The sequence below is a fragment of the Acartia tonsa genome, chromosome 4, assembly GCF_053477335.1.
Source record: "Acartia tonsa isolate MP-2025a chromosome 4, ASM5347733v1, whole genome shotgun sequence".
NCBI classification, from domain to species: Eukaryota; Metazoa; Arthropoda; class Copepoda; order Calanoida; family Acartiidae; genus Acartia; species Acartia tonsa.
Genome location: NC_137263.1, coordinates 19,362,809 through 19,390,715, shown reverse-complemented (window position 1 = coordinate 19,390,715; position 27,907 = coordinate 19,362,809). Strand labels below are relative to the sequence as shown.

The following is a 27,907-nucleotide window of genomic DNA, read 5'->3' as shown; positions in this document are numbered from 1 at the left end:
CACGAAAATCTTACGACGTTACGTGATGATATGCAGCTGAAAGCAATTAAAACAATTGACATATTAAAAGCTTAACATTTATCAAATTATACGACCCCCTCCCTTATTTATTAAACAATAAAGTGGCATCTCTTCTTAAAATTTGATGTTAATCAAGACATGCAATTAAATATGGAAATATTATCACGTGGATCTTACACCAGATTATCATGTACTCTAATAAAGTAAACCATGTAATCGGCTAAAATAACGACCTCCCGATCCACCTCCTTTTCCCCATCCCCTCCCCTCCTACTGGATGACCGAACCGACCAATAAATAATGTCTAAATAGCAACCTAAACTGACGACAATTTTTCCCCATGTTATAATATCCATGTATGTATATTCTACATCCATTAATATACAATCTAATCATGGTTTCGTGTGCCCAACTGAATAAAGCAGAGGTTTGTGAGTACATTTGGTTGACACAATGTCAACAAACTTTAGGACTAGTCAAACTAATTTTGGAAAAGGGAAGAGAGTTTCCAGGGGGGGGGGGGATATGAAAAAATATTAATTGTGGTATTTTTAAAAAGTCACTCTGTAACTCAATCTGTCAGTCTGTCTGTTAGTCTATCTGTAGAGCTTATAAATGACATTTCCTTCTGAATCTTTTTGTAAAAAATTTAACTGGCCAACTTTTCTAAGTGTCATTACACGATGGAAAAATGTGATTTTTTATGGTGCTTTGCTTCTCATAGATGTAGTTATCCTTGTTTAATAAGCTTCTTGTTTTTACATTTAAATTATTGTAGTATTTTACATTTTTGATACACCTTTCAATTCACACGTGATTGAGAAAAAACAACAACTTACAGGGCTAACCATTTTTAAGATAAAGATATCACAGATACTCAAATCATTTTTATATTAACATTTTATGTTTTAAAAGAGATGTCTACAGAGACGGAAAAAAGGATTTTTTTGTTCGAACTAATTATTTAAAAAACAGTTTTATCGGCTTGGTGTTAAAGAATACAATTTACAGCATGGCTTCGAAACTGATCAATATCCGCTGGATTAGAATCGGTTCTTAAATCATGTAGAGCATCGTATTAGAGAAAATTTCCACGAATAATAAAATAAAATCCATAAAAATAATACCTTTTTTGTTAGATCAGAAAACTGTTTTTTATCTTATAATCTTTCATTTTAATATCCGCGAAAAGTTGTCTATAATACGATGCGATAAATAACTATCATAATAGTTTAATGTTTATGTTGCACATTTATTGTTTGATCTGAAATGAGGACAGTAGGCCAGCAAAGATTTATTGGACATAAAAAAAAATAATACTATAGGAGTAATAATACAATAGGATGGTAAGCAAGGGAGTTCAAAATCCAAGCAGATACTCAGTGTTTATACATTACACACATTTTTTTATATTTTTTTTATAGCAAAATTTAAAAATGACAATGACAAATTTAAGTACATGCAGAGGTGGGGAGGTAATTGGTCAAATAGTCCCCCAGTGAAATGTTTTGTAGGGGTATAACCCCTCTTATCAAAAAAAATTTGAACTCAAAATATTTTAAAGCCCTTAGTTTAAACAAATCAGGAGAATTTTGTCATTTCAAACATAATAATGTTATTTGATAGTTATCGAATCGTATTATAGACAGTTATAAGCAATTATGACAATGATAAATTATAGGACCAGTTTATGTTTCATTGGCCCCGCGGGGCAATAAAACAGAGATTAATTATGTGATTTTTATTTTATTTTTCATAAAAAAAATTATCAAAAATACGATAAGTTTCGGATTTGAAGAAAAAAATCATATCATTACTAAACTTTTTAAAAGAACAACCCAACAGGTTTGAATGAGACAATCAATAGCTTATAGTAATATTTAGAGGGTGAATGAGGGGGTGGGGGGGGGGGAGATTGGATAATAAACCAGAAGGAAACGGAAGGCTCTTGAAAAGTCCTAGACCTTGAGAAAAATAAAGAAATAAAGGGATACACAGCTAATAATAATAATGACGGGAGTTGTTCCCCAGGGCCCAGGTCCAGTTGTTAGAGGGAGTAGGAAAGGGGGGGGGGGCGGTGAATGTACCACTACCTCGGAAAGAATTAGGAACTGTCACAATAAATACATAGACTTGTCTTCCTACACAACAATAATAAAACTTTCTTTTACCTCAATAAAGTTGTTGATTATGCGCTATTTTTATACAATATACATATACTGAATAATAATATTACAACAACAAGCGTCATTCATATCAATGACATTGTCAGGTATCAAAACTTTTGAAAAATCCTCCAGGTGATTTTTCCTGTCAAACTTTTTGTTTTGGTATTATAGCAACTTTAGACTGTAGGAGTACAGACATAATGTCGATACAATATACTTCATTATATGGTCGATTTAAGATTTTAATCGTGTCGTAATGTCGACGTAAATATCTTAAAAATTTTATCATTAACGACATATCGATAATACGACAGTCATGAATATTTTTTCAAAATTTTTCAACATTATCGATAGTTTATATAAAAAAGAACAAGAAATTTTCATTCCATTAGTAGCGCAGTTGTAAAAGCCACGGCTTGGTAAAAATTTAAACCAATAATCTTGATCTACAGAAGGGGTATTTTGGTACAAAATTTTCTATCCCAAAGACTGTTCCTGACCGTTCATCTATATATAATTATACAGCCAATGCTTGCAATAACTAAAACTAAAATAATATAAAGACATAATCCAAGAATCATCTATGCACAGACAACGAAGCACATTATTAAGAGTAATTATTCGCGCCATTTTCTATCCTTGATCTAGAAAATAATGTCAAATAATAGAATATTCAAGATAATTTTTTTTTTGAAGACCTAAACACTTAATTATCATTTTAATCGAAATAACTAAACCAAATCAATGCACATGAGAATATAAAATACTAAAAAAGGCTGAAACGATATGACAGACGAACATTTACTTTTGTTGAGTGTCAGAACTGAATATACAAAATATGAAAATATAAGGTTTGACAAAATTATACGTAAATTTGTTGCAAAACTTCTTAAATACAGAATTCTGTTTAGGGACATACTGACATTTTTAATACTTGATTATAGAGATGCTTTGCTCATAATATTGTACCTTATTGTAATAGGAATCAGTAATCAAAAAATCAGATCAATCGGATGATTTTATCACATAAAAAAATTGTTATTAAAAAGTGAAAAAAAATCAACATGTTTAAAATGGACGTACGGACATTCTGGTAACGATTATAGAGTTGCTACGCTTTCTAAATCGTACCTAACTACTACAGTAATCACCATGCAAAGTTTAAATCGATAGGACAATTCTAACAAGCCTAAATTAACGAATAAAAGCTATCTATTTCGGACGGACGGACTAGTTATAAAAAAGCTTCGCTTTTAAAAAGATACAACTAAGTGAAGATAGGAAAATATAAACACAATTCCATAGAATTCTGCCATAAACTCATTATTAAATCTTCAGATGTTTTTAATTGAATGTGAAGCATATTAAAAATGCCCCAGATCCCCCAGAGCAGCAGCAGCAGCAGTCAGCCAGAAGAAGAGGACACAAGACCGATGGCGGACATATTCGGAGATCCGGCCGACAGGTCGACATCGGAACTAAAACATTGTGATAACACTGCCTCCAGCCCAGCACCGTCACAAGCAACCACAGCAACAAATAGTGAAATTAGAACTCGTAAAGTTAGCCATAGAAAAGTAATTATTCACAACGACGGTGAGATATGTTTGCGAACGTACAACAAAATATGTCCTCATGATGATGATCCAGATCTAATGGACCCCCCCATGCACCATGAACTTGATGGTAAGCAATAATGTATCTGTAGCAAGCATAGCTTCTTCTATAACTCAATTTGTTTTCTATGTCTATTTTAGTTTTAGTAAGTTACAAGGCCTTCAAGCTCATTTTTCTTGTGGAGGAGTAGAGTAAAATGGCTAATAGCGCCCAAATTTTGTTTAAAGCCCCCATTATTTAACTAGGGGATAAAATTTAATTGAGAAAAAAGATGTAGGGGTGTTTAATTTTGGTGCATAAATGTCTCATATACGACTGATTTGTAATAACTAAGAGCTTTTAATAAAAGCAGCTGATAGGCAAACCCTCAACCACCAAATTTAAAGGCACAAGTTTAATTTTTTTTGAATTATTTTGTTTAAAAAACAATATCAAACAATTAGTACAATATCATAATAATTCAGCAACTAAATTAGTTTTCCTTATTAATTTTGAAACATTTGATAAGAGTAACTAAATCTAAATTTTTGTGTATCTTATATCAGGGACGAAGGGGATATTGCGCTGATTATTACACTAGTCCACAAAGTTTTGTAATAACATTTCTTTTTCGTTTTCTGAACAATTTTGGGGGCCTTTATGAAATTTTGATTGGTTAGTTTATTAGTTTTAGTGTATAAACGTTTCAACCACTAATTGGAATCTACAGAAGGGATTGTTTTGTGTATCACAATTTATACATACCTTATCTGATACCTTTAGATCCCTGATTTTATATACTAAAAATAAAGAAGGTATAAAAAAAGGTTTCGCGATTTTAAGAATTTGTAAAATTATATCCATAAATAATCTATGGAAATGAGAGATTCAATACTTTTTTTCGAACTCCTGTGTCTTATAAACATTTTTGGTGGTTTCTCACAATTATTTTCTGTGGGGCACTGATACAACCCCCCCCCCCCCCCACCCACCATGCCCTTACCCAGTGAGCTTTTCCTGTATCCAATAAAACCTAACCTGACCTAAAGTAATAAAGAAACAAAGAACTTTTGTAAAAAAAAGATTTGATTCTTAATTCTATTTCAGATCAAGAAATAGTTCCCCTACACAAGTTTAGTATCCGAGGGTCCGCCACTCCCTCCATGTACGGAGGGTATCCCGGCATGCCAACTGTTCCAGAAATGGGAATGCTCGGCATGCCTGGCATGGGCATGGGTATGGGTATGGGTATGGGCATGGACGATGGAATGGGCGGCATGGGCATGATGGATCCCATGATGGGTGGCATGCCCGGAATGGGAATGGGGGGTATGCCAGGAATGGGAGGCATGATGGGCATGGACGGAATGATGGGAATGCCAGGAATGGCGGGCATGGAAGAAATGGCCAACGGTGAGATATCCCTGGATGAGATGCTGAGGCGGGAAACCCAAGGTGGTGGCGATATGAGCATGATGGATCCAATGATGGGAGGCATGGGTATGGGTATGGGTGGTATGGGGGGAATGCCTGGCATGGGCGGAATGGGTATGGGCATGGGTGGCATGCCAGGCATGGGAATGCCTGGAATGGGCGGTATGAACTTCTCTATGGGAATGACGATGGCCGGGATGCCAGGTATTGTATTTTCATTCTTAAATTGTAGCTGGACAAAGTGTCTAAAAAATCAGCAATGTGTCGTCATAAAAATGAGGGAGATGAGAGGAGAAGTGGGAGAGAAAACCCCTAAAAAAAGAGATGGATAATCCCTCATTTTAATGACGTCACGTGACTAATTTTTTGAAACACTTTGTCTAGCTAAGAAATACGCTAATCAAAAAAAATCTATAAAATTGAAATTCATCATTTTTACTTCTGATCTGTATATTAACAGACAGCTTTAACTTATCTATCATATAGATTCTCTAGTCACAAATTATATAATTTTGTAACTGAGAGTTTAATAGGGCCAAGTCAAAACCTATATATTATGTCCAAACTCTTTGCACAAATCTTTTCCGATTTTCTGTTAATTTCATTTGGATTTCATGGTTAGTTTTGCACTTTAAGAAACTTGATGCATTTCAAATATTTCTTGCACAAAAATTATAAAACTAAAACCCGTCCAAATTTAGAGTTTTCTTTCAAAGATTTAGTTGATTACTTCCATCCTTGACCCTAATTAGGAAAAAATGCTACAAAAACTTCGCATAATTAAAGAAGCTTTGAGCATTTAATTCGGAAAAAAGTAGAAAAAATCATTAAAAAGTTTCATAATATATAACTTTATATACATAATTGAGTTTCTATGCTAGTAGCTAAATGTGTCTCCTAAACCCTCTTACTCCACATTAAATCATTTTCAACGAAGCATTGTTTTGGATCTGTAATCATTTTAACAATGAAAAGATCAAACAACCGCCAAAAATATCGGTAAAACATTTTTTCCCACCTTTTGTCCCAAAACTGTTTTATTTTGTTACATTACTTATGTTTTGAAATTTTTAGGAAGCTCGTCACGTGACTCTGGCCTGAGTATGGGTGAACAAAATGGCGGATTTAACAACCCAGACTACGATCCATCAGTAGCCATTCCAAACGCCGGCGACGCTGAAGCTATCCTTAACGGCACCGGCGGTGACGGGGGTGGAGGTTTTGGTGGTATGGCGATGATGGCGTCCCGAATGATGGGCGGTTTTATGGGCGGCATGGGTGGGGGCGGCATGATGGGCGGGTTTGGCGGCATGGGATTTAACGGTATGGCGGCGATGAGCCAAGCAGACGGAAGTATGACTGACAGATCTGGCATGGATGGTGGTGGCGGTGAGGGGGGAGGTGGCGGACGGCCGAGTATGATGGGAATGCCTGGAACACCGAACAGCATGGGAATGGGGATGGGTATGATGGGCGGAATGGGAGGCGGCATGGGAATGATGAACTATTACCAGCAAATGCAACAGATGCAGGAGAAGGTGGGCAGATGATTATTAAAAAAAAATATTTTTGCAGAATAAATTGTCCGTAGACACATATTTTGGTTGCCAAATAAAAACAATCAAATGTTTAATTAAGAATATTTGACTGACACTGAGAGAAATACCATTTAATGATTATTGATTAATAAGTACAAGAAAGTAAAATATAATGTAAACCTATTTTATTGAACTGTGCATGATAAGAAGCATGTGTATTTTACCTATAATTTTAATATTCATTCCTTTGTTTGTCTTTATTATAAGTCAGGAATAGGTCAATGAAAGAATTTTTAAATATATCAAAGATTTTTTGTTTCCTTTCAAATTATGTTGAATCATATCTTTTCTCGTATTCATTCGAATCCGGTGGATAGGAACCGGTTCTCATCCATACGAAAAAACTATGTCTAGCACCGAATTATATCCAGCTTTCTACGAATATAAAAAATGTACAATCATAAGATTAAAACCAGTTTTTTTAGCCGGTTTTAAGCTTATAATTGTACATTTTATATCTGCGGAAAGCTGTTTATAATACGATGCGAGAAATAACTATTCTTTCATTAACCAATCTCTGCATACCAGTTAAAAGCATGTCGATATTGTATCTGCAATGACAACTTTTTATTTAGTTTCTTATAATTTACATGAATTTTGACAATATTGATCGTTTGGGAACATTTTATACTAACAACGAAGTTAATTTTCAAAAAATCATGAAACCTATACGTGATTTTCAGCTGTCGTTGTGGCGCAACACTTAATGAAATTGACTGCCCCCCAAATACTATTTTAGATTTATTTCGTTTTTTTTTTATTTGGAATGACATTTCTATCATGTATCAGACATAATCTCTTTAATTTAATAAAATCAAATCGATTAATAAATTTGCATATCGATGGAGTTTTGTCAGGGAATCTCATCATATTTTAGCGATATGGGGCCATTTTTTATTGCTCCACCACTCCGGCAAAAAAGTTTGTTTTAGCTCCAGCTAATATTCCCAAGCCGTAAGGAGTCTGTACTTACTAGATCCGTCCCGCTCCGGCTTTACATTGCTGTAATTGATCTTGTTTGATTATTATTAAAATACTAAATATAGTCTTTTTATTTCAGGTGCGAAGTCGGCAAGAATTCGAAATGAAGGTTAGAAATTTTTTACCCCCCGAAACTTCTGAACCTGAAATATTTATTTTAAATCAGGCGGGAACAGCTGCATCACTTGGATTCAATATGGCGGATATCAGCAAGCTTAGTAAGTACAATTTTTATTTGAGCTAAAAATCATTTACATAAATCTTAATTTCTATATCTTAATTTTATCTAACTTTAGAATTGTCAAAATCAGTTTTATCTTAATTAATACTGTAAAATTTATTGTTTGCAAAATTTTCAATAGTTATAATGAAGGAATTAAATTGTGATAAACCTGTTATCTTAAATCATAACTAGATAGTTTAAACGATTAAAACTTTCTAATTAGGTAATAATTTTAGGGATAAAGAATAACAAATATTCTCTATGTCAAATCTTTTAAATAACAATTACGTAATAGATGGTAACTTATTTTTTTTATGTATCGAAAGCTACGATTAAGTCAAGGTGACATAAAGTCTATTCTATTTCAAAGTAAGAGAAGCAGTTTCCACTATAGCTCCGAAACCCATTAAAACTCGGGGCTACCAAAACTGGTTTTAAATAATCTTATATTTTTTTTATACCCCTGGAAAGCTGTTTACAATATCATGCAATAAATACCTATTTTTTTTTATCTTCCATTCTGGATTTGTAATTTCTTCTAAGTGATATAATTCAAAGCACCCTGTTCTGAACTTTGAACCAGGGAGTAAGGGAGAGGACAATGGATCGAATATTCAATTTTTAAGGAGTCTCAGACTTTGGGGACTGGCTTAAAGGGAATGTGCACGAATACAGCAGATTCTTACTGATTTTGGGGACTTGCGCATCAATGCCCCGCTAACTAGCTGAGCTAGTTTTGAATATGCAGACAGAAAAGTTTGTTATTTATCGCTGGTTTTAACAAATATTTTTTACCAAGAAAATGTCTTTTCATGTATAGAAAGTCTACTGTGATATTTATGTATTAAATAATCTAAGAACCGCTTGAATTTAGGGTCAGTTATAAATATATCAGAAGGGTTGAGGTAGTTCTAAACAGGATTTTTCTAGTGATTAATTACAGAATGTTTACTACATTGTGATGTGTTGATAATTTAATTTTCAAGTAAATGATTTTTTTCTTAGAACTAATTTTGTTCTAAATTAGGTTACCATGATCCCTTTACAATTTTGGTAAAATTTTCTTGATAAATCTGGTTTACATTGCTTTTCAGCGAACCCTCTTAAATTGAATTAATTGCCCATTGTCCCCTCCCCTACTCCCTGACTTTGAACCCTTCCCCCCGCGGCTTAAATCATGTCCATCTGAATCGTTTTAATAAATATAAAGTGTTTTATATGATTAAATGGTTTTTATATACTATTTAGTATATATTTCATAGCGTAAATAGTACCAATAATAATTTTCTTACAAATTTGACAGGTTAAGCAATAAAGTAAAAGAAAAGAGAGGGCACCAATGGGGTGGAGACCCAGTTCCGTCTTTCAATTGGGTCTTTGCATATCAGCCAATTGTATAGGAAATATAAACAAAGAAACAAAGTCGCAACATAAGAGCAAAAAGCATACGAAATAGGTCCTCACCACTTGGGCCAGGTAGTTGTCTGGGTTATACATCTAAATATACTTCTGATACATTTATTGGTTAAACACGAAATGATCACCAGGATAAAAAAAATCAATCTCTTGTGTAAATTATCTGGTATATGTAGATTAAAGAATAGGATTTTTATAAATTTCAGAACTGAGACTTCCAGATATTTACAGCGAGTGTAAGTTAACTTGTACAATTACATCCTCCTTGAATAATGAAAGCTTTGGAAATACTGCATCAAATGTCGTCGTTTACATTAGTTTCTTTGAAAAATATTTGATTACTTAGAGATGATAATAAATGTTTTTTTTTACTCTTCATGCTGCTAGATACATTCAAAAATGAAACAATATACCTCAAATATATTGTAGATAATACATTACATTACACATTACCGTTCTTTTTTATTGTAAATATTTTTTGGTAAAAAACATAGAAACGCCCTTTAAAAAGAATTCAAAAGTATAATCCTAAATTTTGTAAAATTTAATCATTTAAAAGTTGCTCCAGAATTAATCGCGTGATTAGAGTTTTGAAAGGGGAGTAAATTTTGACAGTCCCAGGAACCGTGAGAAGCTACACTGCAAAGGAGAACCTTATCGGTTCGGCGGTTAGCGAGATCCTTCGGTACAGACAGACAACGATCCTATTACTTTATTATGCGGATCCAAACTTTAATCTAAACTAAACATTCCTACATATTTATATAAATTTGTGATTGCATGCCCTAAACTCATTTTTTGTTCATCTCTAAGTTGTATATTTTTTATATATATAAATCTGTATATAAACATACATGTTTGGAAATCCAACTATCAAGATTCAAAGCTTTCAGTGTTCAAGGGTACAGAAAAACCCTTGAAAACACACTAATTATAAAAAACAAATGAAATCAATTTATTTAGATTTTAAATATTTTATAACGTTTGGTGCAAAATTAATTTCTTCAAACATTTTTCAGCCTAAAGTCAAACTTTTAGAATTCAATACTTTTTGCTTAACAAAGTTGAAGATATCAAGTATGACAATATCCAAAAGTAGTTCAAATACAAATTTATTAATACCAGTTCAAAAAGTGAGCATAACAGGCAGACAGACGGACATAATAAGTTGTAGAGTATATTCTTTGTAATTTACAGGGTGAATGTGTATTGATAATTAAAATCTTAACCAACAGTAATGTTTTGCCCTAAATCGTTGCTGACACGCGAACATTTAGAATTATAGAGAAGCTTCGCTACTAGAAATAAGGTAACGCTCATCAAAACAGACTCTTTTTGTGTACACTTGTCCAAATAAATTGTTAGATGAATATGCCCGCTGTAAAGAACTGACACACAGAAAACAAAAGAATACATATATCGGATTAGGATAATAAGTTTATCTATAACAATTTTGCTAGTGGGGTTCATAAATCAGGTATTTTATTCTGATAACTGAAGTATTATCTGATTTAACCAACTTGAAAATCATCAGTTTAATTTATTCTTTATTTGCAAAAGCATTTTATAGACTGAAAAGAATTGGAAAGAAAAAACAAAAAGCCTTACTGTGGTGTTTAATTTTTTCACTACCAACTTTAAATCAGTGGAGAGTTTTTATTAATCTCTATTGGGCACTCTGGGAAAAAGTCTGTATTATCTCAAAAAACAAAGAATAAACACAATACAAAAAAACTTTTGTAAAATTGACAAATTTTTACACAAAATTATTTTTACAGAATATATCTAGCGCATGACTTAAGACATCAAAGTTAAATGAAACTAAGTCCAAAGAATACAATTTTCAAATAAAAATTTTTATTGTCTCAGAAATGTAAATGATTACAACAAACTTGTCCGTAGCTTTTCTGAACATTGCCTTTCATCATTGGCTGGTATGTCACTTTTGCTATCACAAAATGATGAAGAAAACGAGGGTCAGTAGGGGAATTAATCAGGGTTCGGCAGCTGCGCATAAGCCTAAAATTTAAACCCGCTTTAGAGTATAATAAAAATCCGAAAAGATGGTGTTGTCTGTTTAGGAACAGAGGTGGATTCTTAAAAAAAATTTGCCCCACTAATCGCTTAGTGGGGCAAAATTGTTATCGTGAAAATTCCACCGAAATCACATTAAAAATCTACAAAACTTAAACAAAATCATAGAAGGGTTATGAACATAAGATTTTATTAAATTTTTGTAGATTTTTTATATGAATTTGGAGGATTTTTCACAAAAACAATTTTGTCCCACTAAAAGATTAATGGGGCAAATTTTTTTAAAGAATCCACCTCAGGTTTAGACAACCAGCTGAATTGTAAAGTTTTTATATGACGAGTTCACAGCTTACACGCGCGCCTGCCGAGCCCTAGAGCTAATATACAGATATTTTAATTTTGTTGGCTTGTTTCAGCGGACAAAAAGAAGTTGACGGAAGTATTGGAGCAGATCAGAAAGTTGAGGAAGGAGTCTGAACAGAAACGGGAATCCATGATGGGTAAAGCCAGGGAGTGGCAGATGAAGGTTAACAAACATAGGAGTCGGGTAAGTTTTTTTTCTGAAGCTCTTTGTAGTGCCTATAAAATGACGTCATACTGGCCTTCCATTGGTCACTTTAATGTCAACTAGTCAATTAAAATGTATACAGACTGGCCATTGGTTATTCAGTCTTTGTATTGGCCTGTACTTTGTAATTTTTATTATATGACGTCATTTTTTAATAGCGCTATAAACAGCTGTTTTCATCTTCTTAATATTGGTATTATCCCTTCAATTGTCTATTGGACCCTTCAACTCCTAAACCCTACTTTGAAGGGTTAATGGGGATCTACTGGCGATTGAATGGATTTTGCCATAATATCTTTAATCTTCATAGAATTCTCAGTGTTTAGAATAGTTTACAATTTAAATTTTATGCTTCCTATTTCTCTTTCAATCTATATTTGTATATTGGCTCAGTTCATTATCGATCTTTAAATTCAAGAATAAAAAACTATTAGTCAAAAAAGTGAACAGGGTCTTTTTTTATTTTATGCAGAAGCAGCTTATAGTACCCAACTTAAAATGACGTCATACAATACAAATGACCAAGGATAGGCCAGTATACTATTGGTCAATTACAATCTATACTGGCCTATCATTGGTCATGTGTATTGTATGACGTCATTTTTTATTAAGCACTATAAGATGCTTTATTCATTACTTTTATCCTGCATTTTGAAATCAATTTACTTTTTCAGCTTTTCAGTGTTTTATGTAATTCTATTTACATTCTTTTTGAAAGAAAACTAGAATCTTTTTGTAATATTAAATTTTTTCGTGTTATACTTCAAATTTTTTAATATTGTAAATTTCGTTTCTCATCTTTAGGATCCTTAGTTATATGTAGGTTTTCTCCCCCTTGACTATTTCGTAACCAATTCGAAAATTTTTATTTTTCACGATTAATTAGGGATTATAACACAAAAAGGACTTAAATCCAAAAATACCCTTACAACCTACAAGGCTTAATTATTTTAATTATTTAGATGAATTCTATAAGCAATAAAGGTTCTAATAATAACCAGGTTGGTTAACTTTGTCCAGCCAAACATGAGAATGATTTGTTGTCCCACACTGCATGTTTTGTCGTCCTTGTTGTCATGTCTTTATATTTATTAAAAAATATTAATTTTATACATCTTTATTAAAAAAATAAAACTAATCAATTTTACCAATAAAAACGAGATATTTAAGGAAAAAAATTAAAAAAGATTTAACACTAAAAAATATTATATAATTTTGGCCTGCTGCAAACTATGACTATGTTCTGTTTCCTTTTAAATGACAATAATTTTAAAATGGCTCTCTGCCATAAGCAGTTATCTTTGAGAGGAACATGTAGAAAAACAAATTTTCCCCACAAATTTTTCAATCTACACAATTACAGATATTTGCTTTTTTACTACATTTTACCTTTCCTGTATAATAATATTATTTTTACCTGTTTGGCTTAAATACTTGTCCCTATTTATAATAAAGTGTTATTCTTCAAACATAACATAACTTTGTCTGAACAAAATTTTACAGACAACGAACCCGCCAACAAGGTCATTACAAAACAATCAATAGTCTAAAATTAGAAAAAAATATCCATAAAAACATTAAAACTTTCTTCTTACATTAATTGTATGTACGAAAATAAATTGTAATCGATATAATATGCATGAATTTTATTTCTAATATTTTTTATATAATTTGTTTTGTCTTTTCTTCTAGTGGTTTTCTGGAAGTGACAGGGTAATTCTTGTTGTAACTTTACTCTAGTTAGATTACATTATCTGATGATTGCTTGCATGTTTAGCTCACTGCATGCCTCAGCTTTACTTGTGCATCAACTAGTCATTAGAAATACTGGTTCATGGAAAGGAAATGAAGTAGCGGGTTTCGTCGTATTTTCACAGTAGCTTTTGATAGTTTTGTTTGGGGTTAGGTAAATCTTAATGAGTCCCCGCACGCAGGGCAGGGTTAGGAAATAGGCCCCACAGGTGAGAAAAGCTACTGTGAAAATACGACGAAACCCGCTACTTCGTTTTCAGTTTCTTTCCATGATCCGAAATACTTTATTGTGCTTTCCTTAAAACAGGACTTTACAGCCGCAGCAATTGCTATGCTAGTCAAACAAGAATAATTTTGTCCATGAGTAGCGCAATAAATACAGTATTTGTTATTGAGTACGACAATTATCAGCCATGATTGAAAGTTCAAACTTAAGCATTAAAAAGCAACAAAAGAAAATTGAGGACGGTATAGCTAACACAGCAATTGAGGGGGGTTACTTGATCTATAATACAAAGTAGAATGAAATCTGTCCGTCCGTCTGTCTCTTAAGATCTCGGTAACCACTGTACCGATCGGATTCTACTCTTCAGGGAATTTACCTACTGGTCCTGTGGTAGTTTAAGGCTATTTTCTTGTGGGGTGGGACACCCCCCCCCAAAAAAAAACAAAAAATCTCCCTCAATTTTTTGGAGCCTTCATTAAACTACCTGTTGAGGCTAGGGGCGAAGCTGCTAGTATTGATATAATTTGTGTACAGTTCATCCTAAATACTTTTTACGTGTGCATGGTGACGGTCGGTTCGACTTAAGGACATTTCCCAATTTTAGAAAGCCCTTGTGAGGCATTGAAGTTTGAACTGCAATGGCGGCTTCACATATGCTAAAGCGGCTGCTTTGTCCTGCTTTTAAATATAGTATTAATTTTGTAAGTTAGAATGAAAAATGTATCCCATTTAAACTATTATAAGGTATATATTTGACCTTGAGCATTGTATATTTCTTAAAATAAGCATGTAGATATAATAACATTAGATCAAATGTTTTTTGCATCAAAATTATAAGAAGGGAACTAACCCGTCATTTATGAAAATAATATTTTTAGGATTGGTAATCTAAAATAAAAATTCCATTATGTTAATTGTTTAAAAAAAAAAGATGTCACATATCCCTTCTAACCCTGATTACAACCTTCCATTTCTCCCCCCACCACCACTATAAAAATTCAAAACTGTGCAAATTTCTGAGAGTTAAAAAAGTTTTTACTACAGCAAAAAATAAAGTTAATAGGTATATCCAGCATATTGATTTAAGCAATTTTCTATTCAAAGTTTGGAAACGAATTTATTTTGGGTCTTTTGTTGTTAAAAATCAAATTAATCTCAAGAGGCAATCTTTTTTGGCTAAGATAGGAAGACTATCATTGATCTGCAATTGGCCTTCTTTACAAAAATGTGTGTTTCAGTGGGTATTACCAAGCAGATTTCTATAAACAGCGCTACCCGGCTTTTTCCATGCCAGTTCTCAATTTCCACGGAGGGAGGGGATATAGGACCATAAATTATAATGGTATCAAAAGTTTATTAAACGCGTTCTGTTATTTGTTTGTTTTCATTAAAATTTGATTGCTGGGTACAATCTACAGAGGAGGCAATATTTATCATAATTTTGAGTTTACAAAAATTTATCCACCATTGTCTTATCCCTTAAGATCCCTGTGCATTTCCATGATTACAGGAGACAGTTATTACGATTTGTGTCCAACTGTTTGTTTGTGTGAGTGAGTTTGTTGGTTATTCTCAGGATAGGAAAGGGATAAGACAATTGATTGATTGATATACATCCCCAATGATGATACACAAAATTTCCCCTTAGTGGTTAAAAAGTTTGGACACTCAATTTAATGAACCAACCAATCAAAATTTAATAATAGTCTCCAAAGTTGTTAACTAATAAGATAACTTTATTACAAAAAAATTGGGGACTAGTGTAATAAACAGCCCATTGTCCCCTCCCTCCCTGTGTTATTCTGGCACCAAGTCATGAAACTTGTGCAACACAAACAGGCAGCATCATAGCTAGCCTCCGTCCCATTATGATACAACTATTCCTCCCCCCCCCCCCCACCACGCACAATTTATAAATCGACCTGATTATTATTCCTCACAACTTTTATCGTTTGCTTGGCAAAACCAATTGTTAGTAATGTAGAACACTTGGTTCTGCCTACAGATAACTTTTTAGTGTAATATAAATCCTAGCCTGGTATAATAGGAAACCTGTAGCCAAAAAAAAATTGTCACTGCCAAAAATACATTTGTTCTGAGTTATTGAATGTTTTAACGTGGATGTACAATTCTATCATATTAAAAATTATCTTATATACTGTGATAATGGATGATTTGGATTTTGATAATTTTGACGACTTTGGACCGGAAGAGGTAAGATATTTGTCACATAAGTTGCTTTACGTTTTATTTAAAGTTTTTTTGCTTTAATATTGAGCTTCATATATTTATATTTTAAAGCATGCAATGTTAAGATTTTATATATAAGGTGCAATCTATGTAAAGTTAGGTATGCCCATAAATAAAGGTAGGCTTAAATATTGAGATTGGTAGATTTAAATATTAATAAAGAAATAGCTATGTTAATATGGTTACACCTATGTTGAGATAGTTAAACCTGTGTTGAGATAGGTAGACCTATATTGAGATAGTTAAACCTATGTTTAGATAGGTAGATCTATGTTGAGATAGGTAGTCCTATGTTAGGATAGTTAAACCTATATTGAGGTGGTTAAACCTATTTTGAGATAGGTAAACCTATGTTGGGATAGTTAAACCTATGTTGAGATAGGTAAACCTATGTTGGGATAGTTAAACCTATGTTGAGTTAGGTAAACCTATGTTGGGATAGGTAGACCTATATTGAGATAGTTAAACCTATGTTAAGATAGGTAGACCTATGTTGAGATAGGTAAACCTATTTTGGTATAGTTAAACCTATGTTGAGGTAGTTAGACCTATGTTGATATAGGTAGACCTATATCGAGATGGGTAGACAAATGTTGAGATAGGTATACCTATGTTTAGATAGGTAGACTTATGTTGGGATTTAGAACTATTTTTAGTTAGTTAAACCTACACAAAGTCAAACAAGTTTCCCTGTATGGTTAAATTAACGCGCGAAGCGCGAATTTTTTATCAACTTTAACGGGTTTGTGACTATTTTACCTTGACCATCCCCTTGGCTGTATTAGTGGGTTCAGACCCTTGTCACGGGGAAATAAGAAAGTGGTGAACACCTAGGAGTTTTATCCAACCCCTTTAATTTTGCCAGGGGGGTGTATACACCCTAGCTTTTCCACACCTCTAGTTGGAACCATTAAAATTTTGTGATTTTCTAACTATAACTAAACTATAAAAATATAAAATTCTGTAAGAAACTGATCTAAAATATAAAACATGCTATTCAAAACAAAAATACAGTATAGTGGATAAAGCCACAAAGAACACACTCTGCGTGTAAGAAATGCCAATGTTATAAATGTTATGAAATATAACACCTCACCATAAATAAAAGTGATCTTGTGCAGTTCATGGTAAAATTTTCCTGGTAACAGTTATCTAAAAATCTATAAACTTTAAAGGCTGCTTACGGCCCAACGGTGGAACATTCAATTGTTCGGACAAAATTTTAATCAACAAAAGAAGGCCTACAAATATTACACAGTTATAAAGTAGTGCACATAAATGCGCGAAAAAGACTTTACGCTCTTTTTCTTCAGTAAATTTTTCCCTGTGCATCATAGGATCTTGGCTATTTCAGATTATTTATAGGCCTTCTTGTGCCGCTTAACACTGTGTTAGCGGGCATGATATATACATTGAGCCGTTTGGAAGCTAGCTTCATAAATTTTTGGAGATAATCGTTACGAGGAACTTTTTTACCGTGAACTGCACTAGATCCAACAAAAGAGGTTACACCACAAGTTCAGAAACATTTATTACGAGTAAAAGTTAACCATAATTATCAAATAAATGAGGGAATATTTTCCATAATTTGATTAGCCTTGGGTTGAACAAGGATGACCACACCCACAAAAGCGATTCTTTTAAATGTTGATATTTGCCTACAAACGTTAGGACAAAAAATATGAGAAGCTTCTTTGACTATACGAATTTAGCACATATTTTCTTTAAAAGGAGGCGTCTTAACTTTTATTTTTATAGCTAGTGGTGTTTTCAGTAAGTAGTAGATGTAAAATTTTCCATAGAATTCAGATATGCAATTGTTTTTTTGTAGACCTCTTATTTTTAAAGTAATTTAAGCACCCCTAGCCAAGTATATTTAAAAACTCTGGATTACATTCTTGAAAATTCCTAATATGGACCTCATTTTTTGGTCATTTCATTTATCTATTAGGAAAGGAGGGATGGGGTAAAGGGAATAAATAAAAATGTGGTACATGATCCATGTAATGTATTCACATCCCCCAAATAGGTAGGACTATCTACAATAAGGTCTTCCTATCTCAGTAGTATTAGATATTGTGATATTGTAAAACAATAAAAAAAAATAATTAAAAGGAGTAAAATTACGTATAAAGTACATACATAAATTAAATATACATTATTATAACAATTATTTATAAGTAGTTGAATATCAAAATATATATTTTTGAAAATATAAAAATCACGAAACCTACTGTAGCAAAATCGTTTTTTGTTACATTTTTATATGTTATTTTAAAATCAATTTATATTATGTAAAAAAATCTTTTTGGTGCAATACTTTAAAATAATTATTATTTTTAGTTCGCTGGTTTCTTTTTGGAGAAGTATAGAGAGGAAGTTAGACAAACAACAACATTGGAACAGGTATGAAAAATCCTTAAACAAGGATGACAACATCTATAAGATGCAAAGCAAAAAAAGGATGGAATTAAAAACTATGATGATAGCATATAATTTTCAGTAATTATCTGAACACAATGCGAATAACCTGGGCTTGTGACCCGCCTGTAAGCCGCTTGGAAATCATTTACATTTTTACAAATTTGGAAGTCTAAACTTGACCCAAATATTACAATCTTTCTTTTCCAAAACTTTTCAAAACAGGTTTGAATTTAATGCTTAGTCGTGGCTGCCGCGCAGCTGCCGAGCCCTACAAATTACTTGGATCTGTGACCATGTTTTTATACCTTTTTTGCTTAACTTAAAAAATAATCAATGAATAGACCAACAATTCCGACGAACATTGACATTACAAATGAAAGTAATGCTTTAAAACAAGTTTAATAGTCTGAGTTTATTTCTTTTTAAACTTTACTTTGTTTTTTTGTAAACTTTAATTATAAATTGGTTAATACAAGCAATTTCATTTTTGGTCCCCTTCTGTTGGACAGTTCATACATTTCCGCATGAAAATATACATACAAGCGTTCATATTTACAAAAAGACTAAGTAGGAGTTTCTTTACACAATATTATGATAGTAAACCAAGAATTTAAAGGGATAAGACAATGGACGATAATTTGAAACTCACCAATTATTAATTCATGAATACCCATTTTGTAGATTAAAATTGAATAGTTGAATAGTTTGGAACTAACCAATTAAATAATAGTTATTTCTCGCATCATATTATAGACGCCTTTTTGCGGATATAGAATGTACAATTATAAGATTAAAACTAGTTTTTTAGCCCCGAGGTGCCGAAGGCACCGGCTAAAAAAACTTGTTTTAATCTTATGATTGCACATTTTTATACTCGTAGAAAGCTGGATATAATACGATGCTAGACATAGTTTTTTCGTATGGCTGGGAACCGGTTCCTATCCACCGGATTCGAATAAATACAAGAAAAAGTTTTTAGGGCGACGAATAAGATAACGTGGTTATAAAACTTTGGGTACCTGTGTAATTTTCATTCCAATGTCCCCTACCTCCGTATAGTAAACTTTAGATAGAAAACCAAATTGTTTTATAAGTCATTACAGTTGAGGAAGTAATTGTACAACCCCTCCCCCCCCCACCCCCCCACTTTAATCTTGTTCTATAAATCTTTGATTCTCAAACTGTTTGTCAAATTGTAAGTTTGTGTAGTAACAAAAAGTATCGCAATTAGGATCCTAAGTAACATTAATGCCCAAACCTATGAAAAGTATCATTTTCTTAAAAATTTATATCTATGAAATCTTAATTTTAACATCTAAATTTTAATCATTAATTATTTTTATCTAATTATGGAAAGCCAAAGTACTTCAAATAAAATTTACTTTTTGTGCGTTTAAAAAACACACTTTAGTTCTTAATGACACAAAAACTTAAGTCATTTTATGCAATACTACTACAGGCTAATAAATAGCTGGAACTTTTTTTTACAACATAGTTATTTATAAAAACAAACAAGGATAACTAAGTTAATATATAGCGATTCATACATAGCGAAGCAAAAAAAAATTATGGAATGGACAAAACGACAAAGTGAGTTACAGAGATTATGTTCAGTTCTCATAACAAAGAAAAAAAAGAGAGAAAATTTGCAAATTCTCCAAGAAATCACGAAGCATTAAAAGAATAATGTTTTTATTTTTATAGCATGACCGACAGACAGACAGACAGACAAAACAGTGTATAGATTAGATGCCCATATGTTAGCTGTCTATAAAAATAAAATCGCATTTCCCAAATAGCGTTACGGACTGACAGACTGACGGACAGACAAGTAAATTATAGAGTAGCTTCGCTACTAAAAATTTAAGCGATACACTTTTTGAAGTTTGTGCTCTTGCGAGACAAACAAATTGTGTTGGAATTTCTAGACTTTGACATACCGACTTACCCTATCAAAAGAGGAGCTGCGCTAATAAGAGCAGTTACGTCCTTTTGTCATTCCCTAATTATGGAGTGGCTGCGTTTCTAAAATTACTATAATAAAAGTTATTCAGAAAGTTTTTTTTTTGAAATGATTATAATTTGATTTTGACATCATTCTTGTCATTTCAGCGTAGATTCCATACAATATTCGTTGTGTGAAGGATTTAAGAAAGGAAGTGGTGAATTTGTTGTACATTATGGCTTCGAAACCGATTAATATCTGCTAGATTAGAACCTTTTCTCAGCAACACTGAAGAATCATCGTATAGCATTATAATAAAGACAATTTTTCGCAAATTTTATAATTAATACTAGTTTTGTTAGCCCTGGCCTTTGGCCTCTCGGGGCTAAAAAAACGTGTTTAATTATAAAAAAATTTCTTTTTAGTATCCGCGGAAAGCTGTCTATACTACGATGCGATAAATAACTATTCCTATCCTCCATGTCTTAGAGGCAGTGTAATTTTTGAGTGTTTATGTTGGCTGCGACCGCAGCATGAAAGCACTCTTTATGCGAAGTGGAGGATGAGGGAGGAAAGGGTGAGTGGGTGAGGAGAAATATAGCCCAAAACTATCACAAGACTTAAATTTCTAAGGTAGCCTGAAACCATCCCGGGACCTTTTTGAAGCTTTGTTAATTTGCAATATTTAATCAAACAGGTATAGATAGTGAGCTCTTAACTGACTTAACTGACTTACCACTTTTTATATATACTAGCGGCTTCGCCCCCTAGAAGCCTTAAGGGGCATTTAGGGTAGGAGGGGGAAAAGTCGACCTTATCCTTTTTTTAAATTTAAGTTTCCAAAGAGTAAAAAATATTTTATTTTTTTTTTGGGGGGGGTGGGTTTCCCAGGACCTATAAGAAGCTTTACTGTAAAGGAGAACAATATCGGTTCAGCGGTTAGCGAGATCCTTCGGGACAGACAAAAAACGTTTACGAACACAGTAATAGTGTCTGACTGATTATGACGTAACAAAAAAATTAGCCAATGAGAGGCCACTATAAATTTTACCATTGGTCAATAACGGCCTCTCATTGGCTAGTTTTTTTTGTTACGTCATAATCAGTCAGACACTATTACTGTGTTCAACGTTTACTACTAATATATAATAGGAAGGTTCTCATTATATAAAAATGGTCAGTTAGGGATGTAAAACATAGCATAATAATTAACGTTTTTAAAAGCTTCGCAAATTCTTAAGGTAATTTACTGATCGTCCTTGTTTCTGTTGTAATGTGTTTAGGATATAGATTGGCAGGGGAAATTTGTCGTCAATTTAGGTTGCTAATATGAACCTCATTTATTTGTCAGTTCGTTCATCCAGTTTAAGGGAAGGGGATGGGGTAAAGGGGGTGGATGGTTGGTATAATTGTTTAAGACAAGTCTCACTTTATTAGAGAACATAAATCTTGTGTAAGATCCATGTAATAATATATTCATTGTTGTAGACATGTACTGGACTGCGAGAGGAGTTGGATGACCAACATAGGAAGAGAATGGAATCATTTATGATAAAGATGAAGCCTATCATTATTAAAGACGGCCCCTCTGTTAAGGTAAATGATTAAACTTAAGTTAAACATTATAAAAAGATGGCTCCTCTGTTTCAGTTTAAAAATGATAAAATAAAATTCTATCTTGATTAAAGACGGTTAAGGTAAATGATTAAATTTATAAAAGACAGTTCCTTCTCTGTTGATTAAAATTAAAAAGGTTATACTCATAATGAACTCCATGAAAAAGGATTTTTAAAAAATCCCTTGTTCGGGGCACCTAGGCATCCCAAACAGTTTTTTTGTGTAAGGGTGTATCATACTGTATATGCTACACACATGTCATTCCCAAAAAATGAGTAAACAATTAAACAGTCGACAATTTTTAAACCCACCCCCCAAATATTGAATTTCAGATACTTTTGATATAATGACACGAAGGTCTAACATAAACAAATGATTACTCACCTTAACTTTTGTTGTAATATTCAGATTTAAGTTTATAGATATTTTTTAATACTATAGAATTGTATCGCCATAAACATCCAATGGTGGGGGGTAAAGGCGTGTTAACCCCCTTAAACTTTAAAACCCCTTGTTTTACCCTCCTTAGAATTTTAAAAAATAAATAAGATTACCCTCCCACCCACATATGAAAACCCTCAATTTACCTCACTTAAAATAAAAAGCTTGGGCGTCCCTGTGCATCGTTAATAAATATGAGAATATTTAGGCTAATTACAAGATTCAAGCAGCCAAGATACAATATGAGATCTATGCTCTCACTCAGAGGTTGAGGTTCCAATATTTCAGATGTGAACACGAAGAAAAGGTAAATAATTTTGAATTTACTCTTTTTTTTATATTAGACATGTTAGAATTGTCCTATCGATTTTAAACTTTGCATGATTATAACAGTTAGGTACTAGTTAGGAAGCAAAGGAACTCTTGAATCGTTACCAGAAAGTTTGTACGTCCATTAAAACATGCTTATTTTTAACATTTTGGACAATAATATTTTGTATGATAGAACTATCTTATTTATAAGCAAGGCATCTATATGAATATCCTGTATTTACGCAATTTTATGTACAACTTTGCCTATATGTCATATTTTATAACAAGGGTGACAACATCCATAGGTAGCAAAGCACAAAAGAACCATGGATGGACAAACAGAAAATTAAGATTTAGATCAATTGTTAAGGTTTCATAAAAAAAAGGAATAGAGGTAATATACATTTCCCAATATAGGTACGTACTGACTGCCTGATGGACGGACAGACAAAGTGAAATATAAAGTAGCTTCGCTTCCTAAAAATTCTTATCATAGAAATGACTACTATGAAGTATTATGAGTGAGTGCTAATCTCTGAGTGAAACATAAAGTTTTAGCAAAGTGGGATAAAAGAGGATTAACACTTTTCCAATGCAGACTGCAACATACATTTTATTTTACAACATGTCATTGGATTCTACAATGCTTAGTTTTCCTCACTTGTAGCTCTAACATAAACAATAAGTGGGCTTTTGTCAATTGTACGTCAGAAAGGAATTAAGATTATTATTTGATTAGAAGAATAAGAGTAAATAATTAACACCAAGCAGAAATGTGTTCTATAACGTTTACAGTGTCCTCACTCTAGATTTACTTAAACTATTCAAGGAAAATGGCATCAAGCCACCCAAGGCCTTTAATTATTTAGTTTCCCTGAAAAAATTCTAATCAGACCAGCCATTTTCAAGACTTTATAATACAGCCAAAAAATAAACGTTTACCGCATTACATACAGAATTCACTTAAACGTTTCCATTGAAATTAAACAATACTGTTTGTTTTTGAAGGAAGTCCCTCTTCTCACAAAAATTGCGAAATATGTTGAAAAGTTTTTAATTCAAATATGTTAAAGACATTTATTTCTCTTGTCCAATTCAATTTCCGTATTATAGACAGCGTTCCGTGGATATAAAAATGAAAAAATATAAGATAAAAACCAGTTTTGTGATTTTTATTTTTATATTCGTAAAAAATTGTCTGTAATTCAATGCTTTACATAATTTTTCAGTATGGCTGAGAACCGGTTCTAATCAACGAATATTAATCGGTTTTGAAACCATACTGGAATAGTTTTTTCTCGCATCGTATTATAAACGGCTTTCCGCGGATATAGAATGTACAATTATAAGATTAAAACTATTTTTTTAGCCCCAAGGTGCCGAAGGCACCATCCAAAAAAATGGTTTTAATCTTTTGATTGTATATTTTTATATTCGTAGAAAGCTGGATATTATACGATGCTAGACATAGTTTTTTTGTATGGATGAGAACCGGTTCCCATCCACCGGATTCGAATGAATACGAGAATAAATATTCCAAGATTATTTAAGTACAAAATAAAACACGATAACTGACAATACAATACATTTCATGATGTTTTCAATACTTGAATTAAAGACTGAATAAACGTCCAGTCAACAAAGTTTAGATATTCAATGAGGGAGGGGACATTGAAGTGTAAATTATACTAGTACCCAAAGTTTTCTTATTTTTTATTGATTCGTTCATTAAGTTAAGTGTACAAACGTATCATCCACTAATTGTAATTTACAAAAGAGGTAATTGTGTGTGTCATCATTAGGGATTTACATGAATTTATCGGCCATTGTCCTATCCCTTTAGATCCATGAAATAAGCGTCCAGTCAACAAAGTTTAGATAATAATAGCTTTGATAGTTTGTTGGTGACCTATTTGTAAATTTGCATTCTATGAATGCAAATTGCAAATTTATTATTCTACTTTTGAATATAAGTATTGAATTATTGGTTCAGGACTTATTCTTTTTATTAGGTAGCAAAGCTACTCTACAAGTCTGTTCCGACTGAATCTCGTATCTTAGTACGGCAATATAATAAAATAGTTAAAAAAGGTTTCTGATGCAGCTATGTGACATGTTTAATATTAGTAGTGGACCACGTTGGAAGGTCTTTTTTCCGGAATAAATGGTTGATTCTTATTAAATATTGCGAACAAAATCAAATGATTCTATGCAAGGTTCGGTTCAATTAAAACAAAATTATCCAGGTTAAGTTTGAATTGGTACATGTATCGGATAATTACCTCTGGGGACTGTTGATAGGACCAGACCTTTATGGCAGAGAAAGAGGGGACAATGGGCTCTTTATTACACTAGTCCCCAAAGTTTTATAATAATGTTCTAACACTTGCCTTAACAATTTTGGGGACTTTTAATATTTTGAGTAGTTAGTTTATTAAGTTAAATGTCCAAACGTTTCAACAACTAACTGTAATATACAGACGGGGTAATTTAGTGTATTAACATTGGGGATGTACATCAAATAATCGGCCATTGTCTTATCACTTTATATCCCTGCCTTTGAAGTATGTCCTAAGGATCTATTATTCCAGCTATTGCAGAAACCAACCTTTGATTGCCTTTAAGTCTTTAAGTTGTCTTTAAGTCCTAAATGTGTATGGTAATACGTTGCGCCTGTTTACGGCCAAAGCATTTCCACTCTTACTATTTATGTCGCACATTTTATATAGCAGCAGCAGGTCAAACTTTTGACGCGGTTTAGGCCCGTCACCTCCTTAACGTCGATCGGATGCGCTACAGTCGCTTGTTATTAATTCTCTAAAATACTTTCAGAGACGACAGAGCCGTGAGAAGGAGGTTAGAAAACTCCGAGACAAAATCTCCGACCTCAGGATAGAAATATCCACCATCACCAAGGGAATACCTATATCCAAGATCGAGCTGCAAGACATCGGGGACAACAAGCCAGTCCCGAAGACGGACGTCAACGTTCCGAACCCCGTGCTTGCCAAACACAGTATCGCGCTGGAGAAGCAGCCGGCCCCGAAGCCCAGCAAGGCCTACCTTCGCTCACAACTCAACACTGCAACACAAATTCTCACAAAATCTTAGGACATTAATTTTAGTGAATTTTTAACATGCTTATATGAACTTATTTAAAGTAAATTGTATTGGTTTAGTATAATTTTCGGATCTAGTGCAGTTCACGGTAAAATGTTCCCAGTAAAGATCTATGAACTTTAAGAGCTGCTAACGGCCAAACGGTGGAACGTATAGATAATGCTCGCACAAAATTTGAACCGACAAAACAAGACCTACTAATGGTCTGTAACACTACTCAGTAATGCACACTTATCTTGCAGTACACATAAATGTACGAACAAGACTTGTTTTGCGTTTTTTTCCTTCAGTGAAGCTTTCCCTGTGCATCATTGAATCTTGAATATTCCAGATTATATGTATGCCGCTTAACAAGGTGTGTGTGCAGGCATGACATGTACATTTAGCCGTTTGACAGCTATCAGCCATTAAAATTCATAGAGTTTAGAGATAATCGTTACCAGTAACATTACCATAAACTGTGCTAGATCTTAATTTTCAATTAATGGCTTATAGGACAAACTTATTTTGTATCCTACTACAATAAATACCAAGAATTTAAGAAATAAACAAATAGTTTAATTTTCATCATAACCTCAAAGTTTTTTTTTAACTGCATTCTTTTTTAGCATTGTGAAGTATATTAGTAAAGGATTTTCAATTTATTAACTATAATTTTAATCCATGTTGATAAAGGACTCATAAAGATAAAATAGACATTGTTACAAAATTTTACCTTTTTGATTTTTTTCTTATTTTACAAGTTAAAATTACAATAGTAAAATAAAAACTTACAATAAAATATTTTGTTTTTAGTTTGATATACAAAGTAAGACTTTTATACCTAAATCATAATAATAATAAAAAATAATTAGCTTGTTATGTACATCCTTAGAATAAAATAACTTTTTTAATGATATTTAATGTAATGTATTTAGATACAAGATTGTTACGATTGATATTTTTAACATTTGGTTCAGATGTCAAAATAGTTGGGAGTGATGTACGAAGTCTTACTAGGTAGTACCATCAAATAAGCGATTTATTTCATTATAATTATGAGAATAGCTTTTCAAAAGAAAGATAGGTAACATTGACAAAAAGATCTAAAGAGGAAAAATAGTAAACTTAAATTGAACTTTTCATAGTAAAACTTAATTCGCTCTCACAACTGAAGATTAAAGTAAAACATGATTTTAATTTAAAAATGATTGTTGATTATATTATTTAAGAATGAATGTATAAAATTAGAAAGTTTTTTTAAAGACAAATTTGGAAATATGAATAAAGGTCTTTTTTATAATCTTATTGAACTAAAATATAGTTTAGGTTAGAGTTTATTAGGGGTTATGGGGAAAGGAGGGGCGATATTGGACGCTATATGGGGGCAAATGCCCAATGGTTTTCTACAAATTCCCATTTGAGTTTGGGAGATTATTTGTGTTGAAATTTAACGATATTTGGCCGCTAATGGCAGAAAATCTTATTAAAAAAAAGACTTTTCTCGTAATTCCTTTTTAAAACCAACTTTATTAAAGATTTGTTATTTTTTAAGATAAATTTGTTGTGCTCATTTAGAAACGAATCCGTCCTTGTCAAAATTAAATTGTCAAAATATTTTATCAAAGATTACGATTTTATCTAAAAATGTAATATTTAGTTTTTTTGACCCATAAGTTCAAATTTTTATTTTATTCAAATTATAGCTTTTAATTAAAAATTAAAGTTACAATTATGATTTAATGAAATCAAAGTTATTATATAGTTTGTTTTGTTGACTGTTTTGTACATATTATGTAGAT

At 32.5% G+C, this 27,907-nt stretch overlaps 1 protein-coding gene across 4 annotated transcripts; it reads left to right on the top strand.

Moving 5' to 3' along the window:
• The first annotated feature begins 3,531 nt into the window (after positions 1-3,531).
• Positions 3,532-27,367, top strand: LOC145316359 (uncharacterized). Of its 4 annotated transcripts, none has more exons than XM_080156801.1 (12): positions 3,532-3,875; positions 4,893-5,423; positions 6,294-6,757; positions 7,878-7,907; positions 7,965-8,016; positions 9,644-9,673; positions 11,888-12,018; positions 13,732-13,752; positions 18,611-18,673; positions 22,125-22,232; positions 22,903-23,001; positions 25,839-27,367. In XM_080156801.1, exons 1-12 carry the CDS (start codon positions 3,560-3,562, stop codon positions 26,115-26,117), a joined length of 2,124 nt encoding a protein of 707 aa, XP_080012927.1. In that variant the 5' UTR covers positions 3,532-3,559; the 3' UTR covers positions 26,118-27,367. The 4 variants fall into 4 exon arrangements, with proteins under 4 accessions (XP_080012927.1, XP_080012926.1, XP_080012928.1 ...); XM_080156800.1 differs by lacking the exon at positions 13,732-13,752 and adding an exon at positions 13,002-13,040; XM_080156802.1 differs by lacking the exons at positions 9,644-9,673; positions 13,732-13,752 and adding an exon at positions 13,002-13,040.
• Positions 27,368-27,907: the final 540 nt, after the last annotated feature.